This window comes from Grammomys surdaster, unplaced genomic scaffold (genome assembly GCF_004785775.1).
Source record: "Grammomys surdaster isolate TR1022 unplaced genomic scaffold, NIH_TR_1.0 126048, whole genome shotgun sequence".
Classification (NCBI taxonomy): domain Eukaryota; kingdom Metazoa; phylum Chordata; class Mammalia; order Rodentia; family Muridae; genus Grammomys; species Grammomys surdaster.
The window spans coordinates 4,321,872-4,338,605 of NW_021620860.1; the positions used below are offsets into that span (position 1 = coordinate 4,321,872).

Genomic DNA, 16,734 nt, shown 5'->3' on the forward strand with positions numbered 1-16,734 from the left:
TTCTTATCTTGAGACTAGGTCTCATTCTGTGTAGCCCAGGTTGTCTTGAACACAACAGTCTTTTTCCCTTAGCCTCCTGAGTGTTGAAATTATAGGCATTCACCTCCATACCTGGCTAAAAGTGGCATTTCTGAGGGTCAATAACCTTTCATTTCTCAAATGATTTTCTCAAGTATCCCAAAGACCTTGAGACCAGGGATTATGGACATTCAATCCTTTCCCTCGTTTAAAAATATATTATCAGGCTGGATAGATGGCTCATCAGTTAAGACTGCTTTTTCTAGAGGTCCTGAGTTCAGTTCCCAGCAACCACATGATGGCTCACAACCATCTGTAATGGGATCCGATGCTCTCTTCTGGTGTGTCTGAAGACAGAAGCAGTGTACTCATAAAATACTTTTTTTTTTTTTTGTTTTTCGTTTGGTTTTTTGAGACAGGGTTTCTCTGTGTAGCCCTGGCTGTCCTGGATCTCACTCTGTAGACCAGGCTGGCCTCGAACTCAGAAATCCACCTGCCTCTGCCTCCCAAGTGCTGGGATTAAAGGCGTGCGCCACCATAGCCTGGCTAAAGTACTTTTTTTAAAAAAGTAAATTATACCAAGAAGAGAGAGAGAGATGCCCAGGCCCTGTAACAACATAGGGTATCACTGCATTTCTGCAGGTGAAGGAACAAGTCTACTGGAACCCCAAGCTCAGAAGGCTGAGTCAGAAGTCTTAGTTTGAGACCAGACTAAACTATAGCCCTGTCCCCCACCAACAATCCCCAAACCAAACAAATGAGCAGACAAATACTTTTGAATGTGGTTCCCATCACACGTGTCATTCTGGGCCTTCACAGCCTGAGCAGGATGCAGAGCATTGTCAACAGGTGAGAGCTTGATGGAACTCAGAAAGTAGACTTGCTACCCACTGCCGTAAAAGTTGTGATAATAGTCAAGAAGAAACAGATTTTATTTATTTATTTATTTGTTTGTTTGTTTGTTTTATTGGTTTTGGTTTTTCAAGACAGGGTTTCTTTGTGTAGCCTTGGCTGTCCTAGAACTCACTCCATAGACCCAGCTGGCCACAGACCTGTCTGCCTCTGCCTCCCAAGTGCTGGGAATAAAGGTGTGCGCCACCACTGCTTGGCTAAGAAACTGCTTTTTTAAATTATTGTTTTAGGTATACTTAGTGTATGAGTGTTTTGCCTACATGCATGTGTGCCTAGTGTCCATGGAAGTCAAAAGAGGGCATCAAGTCCCCCAGAACTAGAGTTCCTGATGGTTGTGTGCCACCATGTAGGTGCTGGATACAGAACCTCAGAAACAGCAATGCGAATTCTTAACCTCTGAGCCACCACGTCAGTCCCTAGAAAATGGTTTCTAATCATACTGCTGGGGACTGGACCCAGGGCCTCACCATGCTGAGGGTGGCTCTACTTCTGGGCTGCATTTCCCAGCCCGAGGATGTGCTTTTAGACTTGTCACTGGGGACCAATCAGACCATGAAGACCATGACTCCCCACCCTTCATGTGCACAATTTGTTTACTCTGCCATTCAAGGCTTTAAGAAGTTCTATGTTTCCACTTGGGTTGAAACTTACAGTCCAGTCACCGTGCGTTTTCTCAGCGCTCTGAACATCACAGAGGGCAGAAACAACTTCCCTCTGTGAATGGGTCAGGGATGAGTCCTGCTAAGTCGACCTTTCCTTTAGAGCTGCCACAGGACATATCAGAAGGAGCTGGTTTAGAAGCCCTGGAATTTCAACCTGTGGCTTTCTCTCCTTGGTGTCAATGTCTCCAGCCCTCCTAGGGCAGAGGGAGGAGGGCCAAGAGAATGTATTAGGAACCTAGGATTATTTTTCTCTTCTTTTAAAAGGAAACTCGGTGGATGATTAAGTAGTAAATGAGGCTGGGGGCTCCTGATTGCCAGGACCTTGTTCCCTGTCCTCCTTCAGTCTCTGACTCACTTACCAGAGTCCAACCTCAAAGGAACTAAGCAAACGACTCTCCTAACCTGCATGCTGCTGAACTCCTCAGCAGCCACTGGCTGGAGTTTCTCTAGCAAGAGGTTCTGAGGCCCCACACCTAAGCCATTGGAAGCCTGGGATCCAGTTGAAGAGCTGCTCCCTCAGGAGACTGGCAGAAGAAGAGAGGATGGAGATGTAGCTATCTTCAGGATAAAGCTGTCACATAGTGCCAGAAGATGGAGATTGTAGGGAGAAGGCAGTTACCTCTTTTCGGTGGTCTGTGCTGCCCCACGATGCTGATCGCTTGTGCATGCAGAAGCTGGCCCGCTCACCTTCTGGCTCTTGCCAGGACAGGGGTGTCTGTAGAAAGACATACAGTAAGACAGGCAGCTCCCCAGGCAGGAAGCAGCCGGGCGGTTTCCTGGATAGAGGAGGTGGGCTGTACAGCCTCCTCACATCTGCTCATCAACCTCATGGACGCACCCAGCACGCTTTATCCTTTCAGGCATGAAAACCATGTGCGTGGCCTCATCCCAATTTTTACTCTCCAGGAAACCTTCCCCAAGGCCCGACAGTGCTGACCTCCTCTCTCTTTTATTTTTTTATTGTGAGTTTGGTACTGGGGATGGAACCCAGGGCCTCGCAAATGCTAGGCAAGTGCTCTACATTGAGCTACATCAGCCCTTCCTGATTTGTGTACAGTCAGTCTGAGTGCACTCCAGTGGTCCCTCTCCCAGGCAGCTTCAGAAGAGCCCTGTATCTTTTATTCTCTCCCCATGAGCCCAGCTAAGGCCAGGTGCCTGGGAACCCATGGAAAACAAGTGTACAAGATCCCAAAGAGGAAACAGGAGGAAGGCCTCCATGGGTGCTCAGGATAAAGCAGGTGGCAACTGTGTAGCGCCATGCCTCAAGCTTATTCCATCACACAGAGGGAGTGCCAGGGATGCCGAAGTTCTCCAGCATAGGCAGGGAGAGACAGCTTCAGAAACATGGAGCCAGAATTCTCAGTCCAGCACTGGTTCTTGGTCTGTTCATGCCTCTTCCTCCCCATGGTCCTTCTTTGTTCCTTGTGGGGAAGAACATTCCATTTGCTGCCTTCCCTCTGCGGCATAAAGACAGGGGACCCAAGATGGTGGTGGAGGAGCCTCCACTGAAAGAGGAAGTTATTGGCTCCAAGCATGAGGCTCAAGAGGCCCAGATCCCTCCCCATCACCAACATCCTATTTCCATTCCAAGGGAGCGGCTGAGGGGAGTGCTCTAGTGGGACCAGCTCCTCTCTGACTACTGTGCACAAGCTGCCAAAAACACAGGGCCTGGGAACCAGCTCCTCTAAGAGATCTGCTGACCTCCCCCAGAGGCTGCTGTACACAGAGAGGGGGAGGATCGGGGAAAACAAGACTCCTCACCACCCAACAGCTGCTAAGAGGAGCTCACAGGGCAAGTCTGAGCCAGGATTGTGAGAGCAGACTGCCTGGTGCGACAGCTGCATGCGGAGAAGCCACTGCAGACTGAGCTTCTGGCCCTTCCTGTCTGCAGCTGCCCATGAGCAGGACCTTTCCCAGGCTGTGGAATACAGCCAGGGTGAGACAACTGGCATCACCAGGGAGCACATCCTCAGCTTCATTCCCATCATTCTTCCTTTATGAAAAGTGCAGCCAGGAATGCAGGCGTGTACCCCAGAGCCCTCAGGTGACGCTGGCTCACAGTCTCTGGAAATCGAGTAGTTGATCTTCCAAATGCCCGTGTCTCTTTAACCCAGAGTATCAGACCTCAGAGGAGCTATACAAACTGACACTGGAAACACAGCCCATCTCCTCTTCAGCTACTAGGACTCTGCAGTAACACACATGTCCTCCTTTGCTGGTGCCTAAGCCAAGCTTGCAGATCACCAGTGCTGCCAGTATAGTCCAGTCCTGCACAACTGTCACCACTGGAAAAGGAGCAAAGACCACAGAGGAGAGATGGCAAAACCTAAGAGGAGGATGTTCCCTTCTCACCACTGAAGATACTGTGCTCACAAGTGGGTGGTGAAAGGAAAGAAGGACGCTGCCTCAGGTTGCAAGTGACTACTACCACCTCTTCAAATGTTTCAGCTACCGTCTCCTAGGAGATGTGAAGGAGCACCAGGGGTGGATGGTACAGGAGTAGAGGAAAGAGGTGGAAACAATAGTAGTTGGTATCATCTCCTCTCCTAATCCATTTCCAACCTTTCTTTCTTCATCAACACCTTCCTACCAAGCACTGAGTACTCTGTATACATGTGAAGTTGACGGCATCACTGTATCTCAGCATCCACCGCCTGCCCATGAGAATCATCACCACGTCCCTCAACCCAGACAAACTCATCTTTCTCTCTCTTTACCTCACCCACTGCTCTCTAAGCTTCTTCCTTCTATGATGGGCGAGCCTTACTGCCAATCCCTGCCTCCAGAGTGCTCTTGTAAGAGAGAAGCTGAAGGAGCCAGTACATGCAGAGGATAAAGCAATATGACCGCTAAAAGCAGAGGCCAGTGCAAGGTGCCATGAGCTAAGAGAAGTCAACAGCCATTGAAAGCCAAAAGAAGCAAGTGGTACAAAGACTCCCCAAGAGCACTGTGTCCCGAGCTGGGTGCCATGCACCTGTATACAGTCCCAGCACTTGGGAAGCTGGGGCTGCAGGGTTGCAATCTTCAAGGCTAATTTGAGTTCCGTAGCAAGGACTCTACCACAAAAAGAAAACAAAAACAGCTCTGAGATATATTTGTATCAAGTCACTGCAACTGAACTTGGGGTCTTCTGGAATCTAAAACTCTGAGAGAATACACATCTGCTGCCATAAGCCACGAAGCCTGGGGTAACTGTCAAAGCAGCCCAAGGAACCTAACACACCAGGGCTGCTGGACTCCAAGCTGCTTACAGGCTGGTGTGAGTACTGTCAAGCAGGGCAGGTACAAAGGTCTAGCTTTCTGCCTCTCTAGCTGCAGTGGGTATGTCAAGAGGGGAAGTGTACCCCACATTGCTCAGGATCCTCCTTTCTAAGCCTCACTACAAAGGCCTTGATCATGGTCTCCTTGGGGAACAGTAAAGTCACAGCTAAGACCCATTTCAAGGAGGTCACCAGGACAGGGTCAGGCCAAGCTGTGAGGCAGCAGTGTAAATAGTCATGCTAGATGTCCCTTTGTGTGGAGGAGAGTCTGGGCATACGGGACCAAAACTCCATGCTTCAGGGGACTCACGCACTAGAATGGACTTTCCTCATACCCTGGCTAAGAGAGTAACTGAAGGAGGGGTAAGATTACTAACCATGAGTGAGTGGCCAGGTCTGCAGCTGCTGTACAAAACCAGACATGAATGGGGAGAGGACAGTTGTCTTGCCAGGGATTGTAAGATTCCAGGACAGCGTGTGGAGGGATAGATGGGTATGGAAGAGGAAGACAGGTTCCCACAGAGCTAACAGAGCAACAAAACCAAGGAGGATGGGACCCTCCACACTGGGATGCCTTTCTTGGCCTCCAGCCCAGCTAAGTTTCTACCTAGAGGTCATGATCAGGAGGGGAAGAGTCCAAGCCTTCAATGTCTCTAGTGACCTTGGGCTCCTGATCATGCTCCGTGTGCAGAGCCGGGCTGAGTCCTGGCAACGTTACCTGTTAGGAGTAGAGAGCAGCATAGGACCTGACTGGGGATAGACGGCTGGTCAGAGGGCACGTGCGGAGCTCAGTCCAGAAGGAAGCCAGTCCCTTAGGTCTCTGAGGCTCTGAGGGTGGTCTACTGGCCAACACCAGAACTGTGGCTACAGGTGGCCAAAGCCACCAAGTCTAGCTTAGCTCAGATTTTTCCATCATGGCCCCATTTTCAAGTATTTGCTGTATTGTCAAACCATACACTGAACTACTGGTCTTGGTCACTAGTTTGGAAAACAGGCTCTGTGCCCAAGGCCTTATGCCCACAAAAAACAAAAACAAACAAGCAAAAAAACAAAACAATTTTTTTTAAAGATCTGTGATGATCACACTGGGTCATGTGCCATCAGTGAACACTGAGGCAATAGCTCAGGGAAAGGGAGGACCTCACCCTCTGAGGCATGGAAAGACTGAAAGGAAGTCCTCTCTAACCAGTAGGCTGCCTTAGCCTCTGGCCTTTGGGATATTCCATGATGATGTCTGTTAAGAATTTAAGACTAGCCGGGGCAGTGGTGGCGCACGCCTTTAATCCCAGCACTTGGGAGGCTGAGGCAGGTGAATTTCTGAGTTCGAGGCCAGCCTGGTCTACAGAGGGAGTTCCAGGACAGCCAGGGCTACACAGAGAAACCCAAAAAACCAAAAAAAAAAAAAAAAAAAAAAAAAAAAACTTAAGACTAAAGATAAGTCAGAGGTAAATGGGACCAGGGGCGGGATCACAGAGGTTTCCCATCTTACCAACTAATGAAGCAGAAATAGGGATGCAAAAAGCCAGAGTGAGTGGAGCCAGCCAGGGGAGGTCCCCAACGTCCCTTTCTGTGGACAGGATGCCACCAGCTGGGGAACTTTGCTCACACAGTCATCCCAGCTGTGGGAAGACCACTTCCTCCCTCCAGAAGAGTACAAGGCACATATACTTTGCCCAGTAAGAAGGGAGAGAGGTAACCACAGCCACTGGCATGTGCTGCCATCACTAGCCCGGGCCAACGCCCAGCCACTAGGAGGAGAGGCCAACTCAAAGCACTATGGTAACCAGCTCTGGGTTACCAGATGGCCTGGGGGAAGGGTGGGCCACAGAAGAGAAAACACACTCAAATAAACTGAGACAATTCTGAAAAACTCCTCTCAGTCACAGAACTTCCTGCAGAAGATGGAGATGTCACCGGAGGTGGGGTTGGGGGCGTGACTCCCTAGTTGTCACTGGCCCTGTTCTCATGAAGCCAATGCTGGAAAAAACCATTCACACCTTTCACATTGGTCCTCTTGGCTCAAAATAAGCCAGGCTGGAGGTCTAGCTCAGGAGTACAGCATCTGGCTAGCATGTGCAGGCCCTGGGTTCCATCCCCAACACTGAAAAAGATAAAAGCAATGAGGCAGTGGCCCCTCCCCAGGTATCATGGCCACACCCCTTCCTCCTTTCTAGAATAACTGTTTTTGTTCCTCTTGCCTTGTATTCGAGGAGTCTAGCTCCTATTCAATGTATGGCTGCCTAAGGATTGACTTTGTACTTGACTGAAAGCATGGAACATGGCCAGGAAGGGGATCTTGGGATTATTGATGACATTGCCATAGACCCAAGGGCTGGGCGCTTTTCATTCTCTTCTGGCCTATGCAGCGACAGGCCTGGAGTACACAACACGCCCAGGTCTCTAATGGCAGGTGTTCTGTGTCTGGGGCATAGCTCTGACACTGGCTTGGAATGAGCAAGGCCCTCTAGGGGAGGTTCTGGGAAAGAGCTGCTTAGCTTCAGCCATAACTGAAAAGCATATCCCTGGGAGTGTCAGGAATGACACAGCCTTCAACACAGGGAGGTTAGGCACCCAGGAGAACAGTAACAAGTACCTGCCATTAGGCTGGATGAAGCAGACCATGAAATATTTCACTGCTATGGCTAGGAGAAAAAGGGCGTAAGTGAGGGACAGGGTAGGAATGGCTGGCTTGCTCAAAGCAACTGGGAAAGGTCTGGCAACCATCCACTCCTAACAGCTGAAAAGCTTTTAATGAACTCAGGATGTAGCTCAGTGGTAGAGCATGAGCACTTGCCTTGCCTGCCTGAAGTCCTAGGCTCTATCTCCAACATGACAACCTAACAAGCAAACCAACCAACCAGACATATACATACACACATTCATATGTACATACACACACACACACACACACACACACACACACGCACACACACATAGGTATGCTTTCAAAGACCTTCATAGATCTAGAGCCTCTGCTCCCTTTTCCTTTCTCCACATTCCCTGGAAATTTCTTCTTTAGCCATCCTTCTGGGTGATCTCTTGCTGTTTAGAAGGGAAGCAAAGCCTTCTGGGGAGATGGCAGTTGAGCCTAAAGCTTTCACAGTGTAATGCCAGTGCTAAAAACAGCAGCTTGTGCCAGGCACAGGGGCCTCAAGCAGGAATTTGAGTGGAACCCAAACCTAGGAGCAGAAAATTCCCTCAAGAGCAGGCCTGGGAGGTGGGCAGAGCACATACTTGGGGTTGGATGCTTACACTGATCAGAATTCTCCCACCTCTTGCCTGCAGCCACAATATTGACAGGTTGCTAAGAGTTCCTCGAGGGCTGGAGCCCATCCCGGGAAAGAGGAAAGCTAGAGGGCTGGGCCTTGCCAGACCCATGGAGGCACATCGCTGACCTCTGTCTTGCTGTGGCAAGAAGCCCAGACTTGTTATATAAAAGATCTGGCCTGCAGCTGGAGTCGAAGCAAAAACATGCAGCTCAGAACCCAGGCCACTCCACTTGGCCAGAGGACGTCTGAGGCCAGCCCTGCCTGGGGTGACAAAGAGAAAGCTACATGAGGAGTGGGATGGTCACTGGACAGAGGCTGGCAAACAGGAAATGACTGAGGAGGGAATATGCTTGCTGCCTGATGTCTAACAAAGCCAAGATGCTCATGAGTCCACCTACTTGAAGCAACATCAAGCCCCACCTGCAGGAAGCCCTCCTTGATTAACTATATTATCTGGCCTGAGCCACAGAGAAAGGAGTGTGTACTACCAGGCCCAGGTGGGATAAAGCATATCCCTTTCTCCTTGCCTAAGGATAATGGGATACCAGTGCGGGCTCCCAGGAGGGCGCCTGCTCCCCTTCACCTCCTTCCTGTACATCTACAGAAGACTGGCCACTGAGAGCATCTTACTGCTTTAAACTTGTTTCAATTCTTTTTGGTGCAACAAGGGGCATTTCTGGAAGAATCTTGCTCCTCTAAACTTTGCCAGGCATCAGTCCCATGCCATCCCTTGGCTGTCTGTTCTTAGGCCTTCAGGGAACTGGAAACCAGGCTCAAAGAAACCAAATCTTGTTCCCATTGGAAGAATGGGCATTCAAACGTTCATTAAAAACATTTGAAAGTGGATCTCATAAAAAGAAAGGGGCTGATGAGATGTGCTGAGGAGGCAGAGGGAGTCGCATGGAGCATGGGGTCCACATCCCCCGGTCGCCACGCAGCATGGATGTGGGCAGAGTGGGCACACTCTACTCAGCAAAGGAAGAGCTGCCTCACCCCGTCTTATTCTGTTACCCAGAATGGAGGGCTGGGCCAAGCTAGGTGTTCTTCCCTGCAGGTTGAACAGGACTCAGCTTAAGCTGCCCCCAAAGGGAACCTTACTCTTACCAACTCAAGTGCTAAGAAGACTGACGTCCTAGGTCAGAAACATCTTTGGGTAATTTGCAGATGAGATGACTTCTTGCTCAAGTTAATGAATTGTGTCCAAAAGATGGACACATGGACTGGATGGTCTGTGGAGAGCCCTTCCAAGGGCAGGACTCTTCATGAAAACATAGGAGAGAAAGCTGGGCTGTGCAGGACTCGGATTGGTGCCCTGAAGCACCCCTAGCCTGGCTGCTGGCAAGGTGTAGCTCTTCATGGGAATGCCCTACTCTACAGATCCAATGGGGTCGACCCTGGCTCAGCACCTCTTTGGCCACTTCCTCGGATGGATGCCTGGGGAATGCTAACTGGATCAAATGTTGGCCTGAGTTTAACTTCAGGAAGGCAAATTTCATTTTAAAAGTCCCAAACTCCAAAGTCAGCTGCAGATTCTCCACATGTAAACCCTGAAATCCAAATCGTCAGCCCCAGCTTGACGTCTCTTTTCCACCAGGCAGGTGGAACGCAAACTCATTTTCACCTATGTTGAAACAAAGACGGAAAAAACCCTGGTAAACAGGAGAAGAAGAAAAGTTTCTATGTACACCCAAGCCCAGGACAAGTCACTTCTGTGACACAAGTCACCAATGGCCTCCTCAGCCAGCCCTCCCACCCCTCCTGATCCCATTACCTGGGTGGCCTTGTCATTGGTACAGCAGGTAAAGGCCCCATCAGCATCTCGTGGCCACTGGCCCAGAAGGTAGGAACTGAGGATGGTGTCCAAGGAGAACGTACGCCGGACCTGGGGTGGCTGAGGCCTACACACTGACTTTTCTGGGGCCACCGAACAGGGGACGCTAGCTGAAAGAGAGCACAGTCCACAAGGCCTTGGCATCAGCATGGAGGAAGGAGTCATGGCAACTAGCCTCCTCTCTCCCAGGACACCTCACCTGCCTGCCATGTCTTTCCTCCTTCCTGAAAGAACTCACAGGAGCAAAAGCACATCCTGTCTGAGCAGTGATCCTGACTTCATCACTGTGATCCCTTCCTACCACTTCACAGTGGACACAGGTGTCCCTTCATGATGCCCTTTATCCCTGCTCTAGGAGACCCTGAGCCTGGCACTCCAAGCTGTTTCCCAGCCTTAGAGGGAACTCCACGTTCATAAAACACAAGCCTTTATACATTTGCTGCCCTCCTTCCCTCCTCCTGCTTCCATTTTGAATCTTCTTTGCTGCACAAACTTGGCTCAATTAATTAAAAAAAATTCTTTTCTTCTTTTTTGTGGTTCCAGAGACTGGAGCCAGAGCCTTACATAGGCTAAAAAAGAACTGTAGTCCACAGCCCTATTTTCTTTCCACTTTTTTTTTTTTTTTTTTGAGATAGGATCTTGCTATTGCCCAGGATGGCCTTGAATGAGCTGTGTAGCCCAGGCCCACCCTGAATTTACAATCCTCTGTCTCCCAAACAGCTAGGATTACAGGTGTGTACCACCATGCCCAGCATGAAGGACTCTTACTACTTCCTCGAGCCCAGGCAGCTCCAGGAGAGCTATGGCACTGGCCTGGAGACAGGCACAAAGCTCAAAGAAAAGGCTCGCAGTAGAGGACAGTCTGCATGTCTTTTCCAACCCTTCTCTGCCTTTTATCTGAATGGCAAAAACAAAAATACAAGGGAGGGGCGGCAATTATAAATGCATTCATTTTATTTTATGTTGGCATAAGATTTCTGGGAGAAATTAAAAGTTGAAACTTTTTAAAACATAAGACTTCTGGGATTATCTGGAAGTCTCAGGGGTCTGGGTTGACTCTGTTTTCTATGTCCACGTTCAAACACTCCACTATAAAGATCTATAAAGACTCTCTTTTAAACAGAAGAAACTGCTTTCACATCTGTAGTAATCCCTTGGTGATTTATGTGTATATTCAGCAGAGCAGAAAGGACTGGGAACTGTAGGTATAAATAGACTTGAAGAGGTTTACATTAAAGACACAGAAAGATTGGCAGTTCCCCAAAAAGTTAAACAGAGAATTCCCTTAGGGTTCAGAAATTCCAACTCTAGGTAGAGACTCCCCTCAAAACAAAACAAAACACAAAACCCTGAAAGCAGAGATTTGAAAAGTTATTTGTACACTTATGATCACAGTAGCATCAATTATAATATCCCTAAATCAGAGACAACCTGGTGGCACAGGGTGTAATAAACCAGATACAGACAGACGGCAGATCTCATGTGAGTCCACCTTCATGAGACATCTGAAACAGGCAAATCCATGGGGACAAGAAAGAGTAAGGTGACCATGTGCACAGAAGGAAGGGGAGGGGGGGTTCTGTTAATAGATACCTACCCTCTGGGATGGTAAAACATTCCAGAAATGATACGCCGATGGCTACACTATAAATGTACTTATGTCACTGAACTGTAAACTTAAGATGCTTAAAATGGTAATTTTGTTGTTGTTGTTTTGCTTTTCAAGACAGGGTTTCTCTGTGTAGCCCTGGCTATTCTGGAACTCACTCTGTAGACCAGACTGGCCTGGAACTCACAAAAATCTACCTGCCCTCTGCCTCTCCAGTGCTGGGATTAAAGGTGTAGGCTACCACTGCCTGGCAGTGAATTTTGCATTATTTATGCTAACCAGTTTAAAAAAGAAAAAGATAACAATATGAAAAATTTCAAATTAATTTATTTACATGTGTTTTGACAGGCTTGTAATCAATATAAAATATAAAATATATTTCACATTTTTCCATACATTACAAAATCCCAATTCAAAATATCAATTATCTACATATTTGCCATTTTTAAAGATTTTATGATATCAAACAGTGATTTGTTTAACCATTTCTACTTTGTTGGACATTTGGACTGCTCTCTAATATGGAGCTCACTAATGTTGGTTTGATGAGCTTTATTCTTAATTTTTAATGTAACCTTTGTCATATTGTAAATCATCTCCCTCAACCAGCAAATAAATACTCACTTAGGAGAGACTAAAAAAGACTTTCAATGACAAAAGTTGTAAGTATTTATTGTCAAGAAACTCAAGAAATAGCCGGGCGGTGGTGGCGCACGCCTTTAATCCCAGCACTTGGGAGGCAGAAGCAGGCGGATTTCTGAGTTTGAGGCCAGCCTGGTCTACAGAGTGAGTTCCAGGATAGCCAGGGGTACACAGAGAAACCCTATCTTGAAAAACAAAAACAAAAACAACAACAAAAAAAAAAGAAACTCAAGAAATATATGAACCAAAGAACACACACACACACACACACACAGGACATCACCTCCTCACCCAGAGATAATCATTGTTTATCATGAAACACTGGTGGGTATGGTGGCTCACACCTTTCGTCTTAGCACTCAGGAGGCAGATTTCTAAGTCAGGCCAGCCTTACACAGTGAGCTCTAGGCTAGCCAGGGCTGCATAGAGAGACCTTGTCTGGAAAGAAAAGAAATTCCATCATGTAATCTTACTTTCTGAATGTGGACGCACACACATTTTAAAATTCAAAAATAGGCTGGGATAAAAAACAAACCAAACCAACCAAACAAACAAACAAACAAACAGGGCTGGGTATGCACTCAGGAGGCAGAGGCAGGCAGAACTCTTGAGTTGGAGGCCAGCCTGGTCTACAGAGAGAGTTCCAGACAGTCAGAGCTACACAGAGAAACCCTGTCAAAGATGATGATGATGATGATGATGATGATGATGATGATGATGATGATAAATGCAAGCACATCATAATGTTGTCTGGCTGTGTCTCTACCTCTTTTCTAAATCAATATATGCTGACTACAACATACTTTTACCAGGAAGCTTTTTTTGTTTTTGACACAGTGTCTCACTTTAGCATCCAGGCAGACCTTGGATGGTTTTTTTTGTTTTGTATTAAGACATGGTTTCTCTGTGTAGCCTTGGCTGTCCTGGAATTTGTAGACTGGGCTGGCCTCAACTCAGAGATCCATCTGCCTGCCTCTGCCTCCCGAGCGCTGGGGTTAAAGCCACGCACCATCACCGCCTGTGTTTTTGGCTTTTAGCTGGTCTCTTATATAGCCCAATCAGGCCTTAAACTTGCACTCCTCCTCTACCTCCCAAGGGTTAGGATTAGAGGTATGCACCACCATGCCTGGCAATATATTATTTTAAATGTTCATAAAATCTCTACTCTAAAATTCTTCCAAGGCCCTTTCAAAGTTGGAAGTCAGGAGCTAGCAAAATGACCCAGGAGGAAAAGATACCTGATGCTAAGCCTAAAGCCCAAGTTTGATGCCCTGGACTCACTGATGGAAAGAAAGATCAACTCCTGAAAGTTTTCAGGTTGTTCTCTAACCTCCACTTTCATGCCTTGGCTGTGCATGTGTACAACACACACACACGAGCACATGCACAAGCACACATATATGTGCACACACGCAAAAGCCAGCTGTCACAGACCCCATGCTCTGGCCTACTTACCTGTCCTGTGCATTCATTCCTTCTTCTACATTTCAGACACAACATACTATGCCATTTCTCACCACTAACCCTGCCTTTTCCTCTCCCTGTTGTTGATGTCTGAGCCATCCGCCAGGCCAGGCTCACTGCCTCCACCTCCTCCCCAGCCAGCAGATCCTGGGAATCCCCTTCGAGGAATGTTTCAGAATGTTCTGGGTTTGCTCAGGATACTTTGTCCTTTCTTACTGCCTCTCTCTAGGGTTGCAGGCATTTGTGACTCCTAGATAATGAACAGCCTGTGAGGTCGGGCTCTGATTTAGCTTTGTAGCCCCCAATGTCTCCAGTGTCTACAGCACAGAGCCCAAGTTGGCAAGAACCCAAGCACTTGAATAAAATTGAAAAATCTATAGTGGAAAGATAAAGCTTCTGTAATTACACCACTGCACCTGTGGGGATCCACAGCAGTCGTTCACCTTCAATAAAGACCCCATAGCCACTTATCTGTCCCTGTCTGAGGCTCTGGGGGCCACCTCCTCCTTCACTTTCTTGTGACCTTGTTACTCCAGTTTACTGACAGGCCCACTGGTTCAAGCCTCAAGTTTACCTTCTACACAAGCAATTCAATCATTATTCTGAGTTGGGCTTAAGGTGGAAAGGTGGTAATGCAAATATTTCTGGAGGCTTCTGGTCTACTATGGAAACCAGCTTAGACACTGAAATCCTGTCCTCTAGGCCTCCTTTAAGGAAGTCCCTGAGAACCCAATTAAGAGGCACAGCCTCTAGAAAGCACCTTTGCAGTATTACATGACAGATAATCAAAGAGGCGGGTAAGAAAATGACTGGCATGTAGGCTGGGATGTCACAATCCTAGTAGCTGCTTCTTCCTAGTTCTGAAGGGCAGAGACTGCCTCCAGGGCTGAGGAACAGCGATGGGGGAGAAAGGTCAGTCAGAGTCACCTGCCCCATCCTCTCAGCAGGAAGACCCTGCGGAGATCTGAAACATCTCATACTTAGAGGATTACCTTTCAGTCTTGCCCCTTTACTACAAATTACGTTGGTCTGTAGTCACCGTTTCCTCTCCTGTTGGCCCTGGAAAGGGAGACTGAGGGATGTCAGACACGGAGAGGCAGTACCTGACAACACCCACATCTCAAGAAGGAGGCTACATCCTATACCTAAACCAAGCCCCCTTCCACCTGCTCTGAGGCTGCTGGATATCTACAGGGAGACTGCCCTGTCAGCTCCTCTTAGGGATGTGTGTGTGGATACATATATCCATCCATCTATCCTTAAGTGTGTGTATATGCGTGTTCATGTGCATGTGTATATATCCCTAAGTGTGTGTGTGTGTATATATGTGTGTGGAGGGGTAGGCAGGCCTGATTTTGGGGTCTGCTGTAAACTGTATATGTTTTCGTTTGTTTCTTGTCAGGCCTTTGAAACCTGTAACAGAGGAATCTATCATCTAGCAACAACTGCTACTACCCTGATTTTACACCAGTTCTCACCACCCTCGGAACCACCCTAGTCAGCAAACTATTTAGTTGGGGTCCAATTTCAACAACAGGGAACTGAATGGTATTTCACTCACAGTACTGACAGACAGGCTCCAGGAAATACTCAAAATCCTGGAATCGGCTTGAGACCCAACCATTATTCCACCTGACACCACGTTCTTCTCAACTGCCTCTGATCAAAACCAATCTCAAAAGCTGTGTGTCCTGTTCCTCCATACATACATAAAAATAACAGAAATGGGAAATAACAGAGATTTTAAGGTAAAGAGCGAGAAGGGGGTGGGGGAAGGAGAGAATGGAATGAGGAAAAGCAAGTGTCCACATGGAAGGCTGCCCTGCCTCCCTCACGGCAGTCAGACCTGCAAAGACCTTGCTCACCCACCTGCAGGGCCCACCTGCTTCTCCACCCCCTCAGATGAGGTCACAGCTGGGCTCCAGCCTTATCTCCACAGCAGCCACATCCCAGCACAGGGTGCTGGCTCAGCTCCTAGCTAGCCACAAGGTAGAATTACCTCCTGTCTCAGAGCCCTTAGCAAGGTTCCATGGCCTCTCCCAAATCCCCAAATTCTTGGCATGTCCCAACCCCTCCGAGGAAACTAAAATGCCATGTTTCTTTCATGCCCAGGAAATTAAGGAGAGGGCACTTTTAAAAGATTAGGTTTTTGACTAAGGAAAAAAAAAACCCTACTGCTTATTTTGTAAACATCCCCCCAAATGGCTTGGCAAGCACCTGTTGTTTTAGGCACCAAAACTGAGTAAGAGCTGCTAACACAAGGCATTGATTTCCCCCAAGGACAAACCAAAGCCAAAGCTACATAGTGATGTGATCCTGTGCCATCCTTAAAGGGGCTACAGACTATCGGGCACAGTGCTGGTCCCCTGAGACTTAGGAGGGGCTATCCAAACAGCGTAAGTCTGACACCTATTTCCTCACTGCAGTGTAACTGCAGCCAACACTACCATCCTCAGGGGCCTGGTTTCCCTCTGCCAGCAGGGTCCATTGGCCCACCTTACCTCCTAGGGATTCTGAAGAGGAAAGAAATGCAAATATGCTTTTATTCCCGAGGAAGATATACGGGGAAGGAGGTGAAGAAAGAGAAGACTACTGAGAAGTCTGTTCTGAGACGGTTCTAGCCACAGTATCTGGAGGCCTGTGCTTTCCTAACTGAGAAGGTGCATCACAGGCCTGGGAATTACACCTAGGGCCTCACACACACCAGGCAAGCACTCTATCCATGAGCTATGGCCCCAGCCCTCTGTTTACTTTTTATTTTGAGACAGGGTCTCACTAACTTGCCCAGGGTATCCTTGAATTCAATCTTTAGCCTAGGAAAGCCTTGACTTTACATTCCTTCTGCCCTAGCCTCCTAAGTAGTTGTGATTACAGGCCTGTCCCACCAGGCCTGGCAAGGTACTTGTATTTACTGTTAAAGTCCTTTTCTTTCTTTTCTTTCTTTCTTTCTCTCTCTCTTTCTTTCTTTCTTTCTTTTTTTGTTTTTTTGTTTTTGTTTTCAGGACAGGGTTTCTCTGTGCAGCCCTGGCTGTCCTGGAACTCACTCTGTGGACAAGACTAGCCTCAA

At 47.9% G+C, this 16,734-nt stretch overlaps 1 protein-coding gene across 2 annotated transcripts in view; it reads right to left on the reverse strand.

Moving 5' to 3' along the window:
- The window catches only part of Fam117a (family with sequence similarity 117 member A), a 44,473-nt gene that overhangs the window by 7,687 nt on the left and 20,052 nt on the right, over positions 1 to 16,734 (reverse strand). For both annotated transcript variants that reach the window (XM_028755007.1, XM_028755008.1), the window contains exons 2-3: positions 9,893 to 10,062; positions 2,212 to 2,307 (exon numbers count right to left, since the gene is read on the reverse strand). In XM_028755007.1, coding sequence (XP_028610840.1) covers positions 2,212 to 2,307; positions 9,893 to 10,062 — 266 coding nt within the window. The remainder of the gene's footprint in view (positions 1 to 2,211; positions 2,308 to 9,892; positions 10,063 to 16,734) is intronic.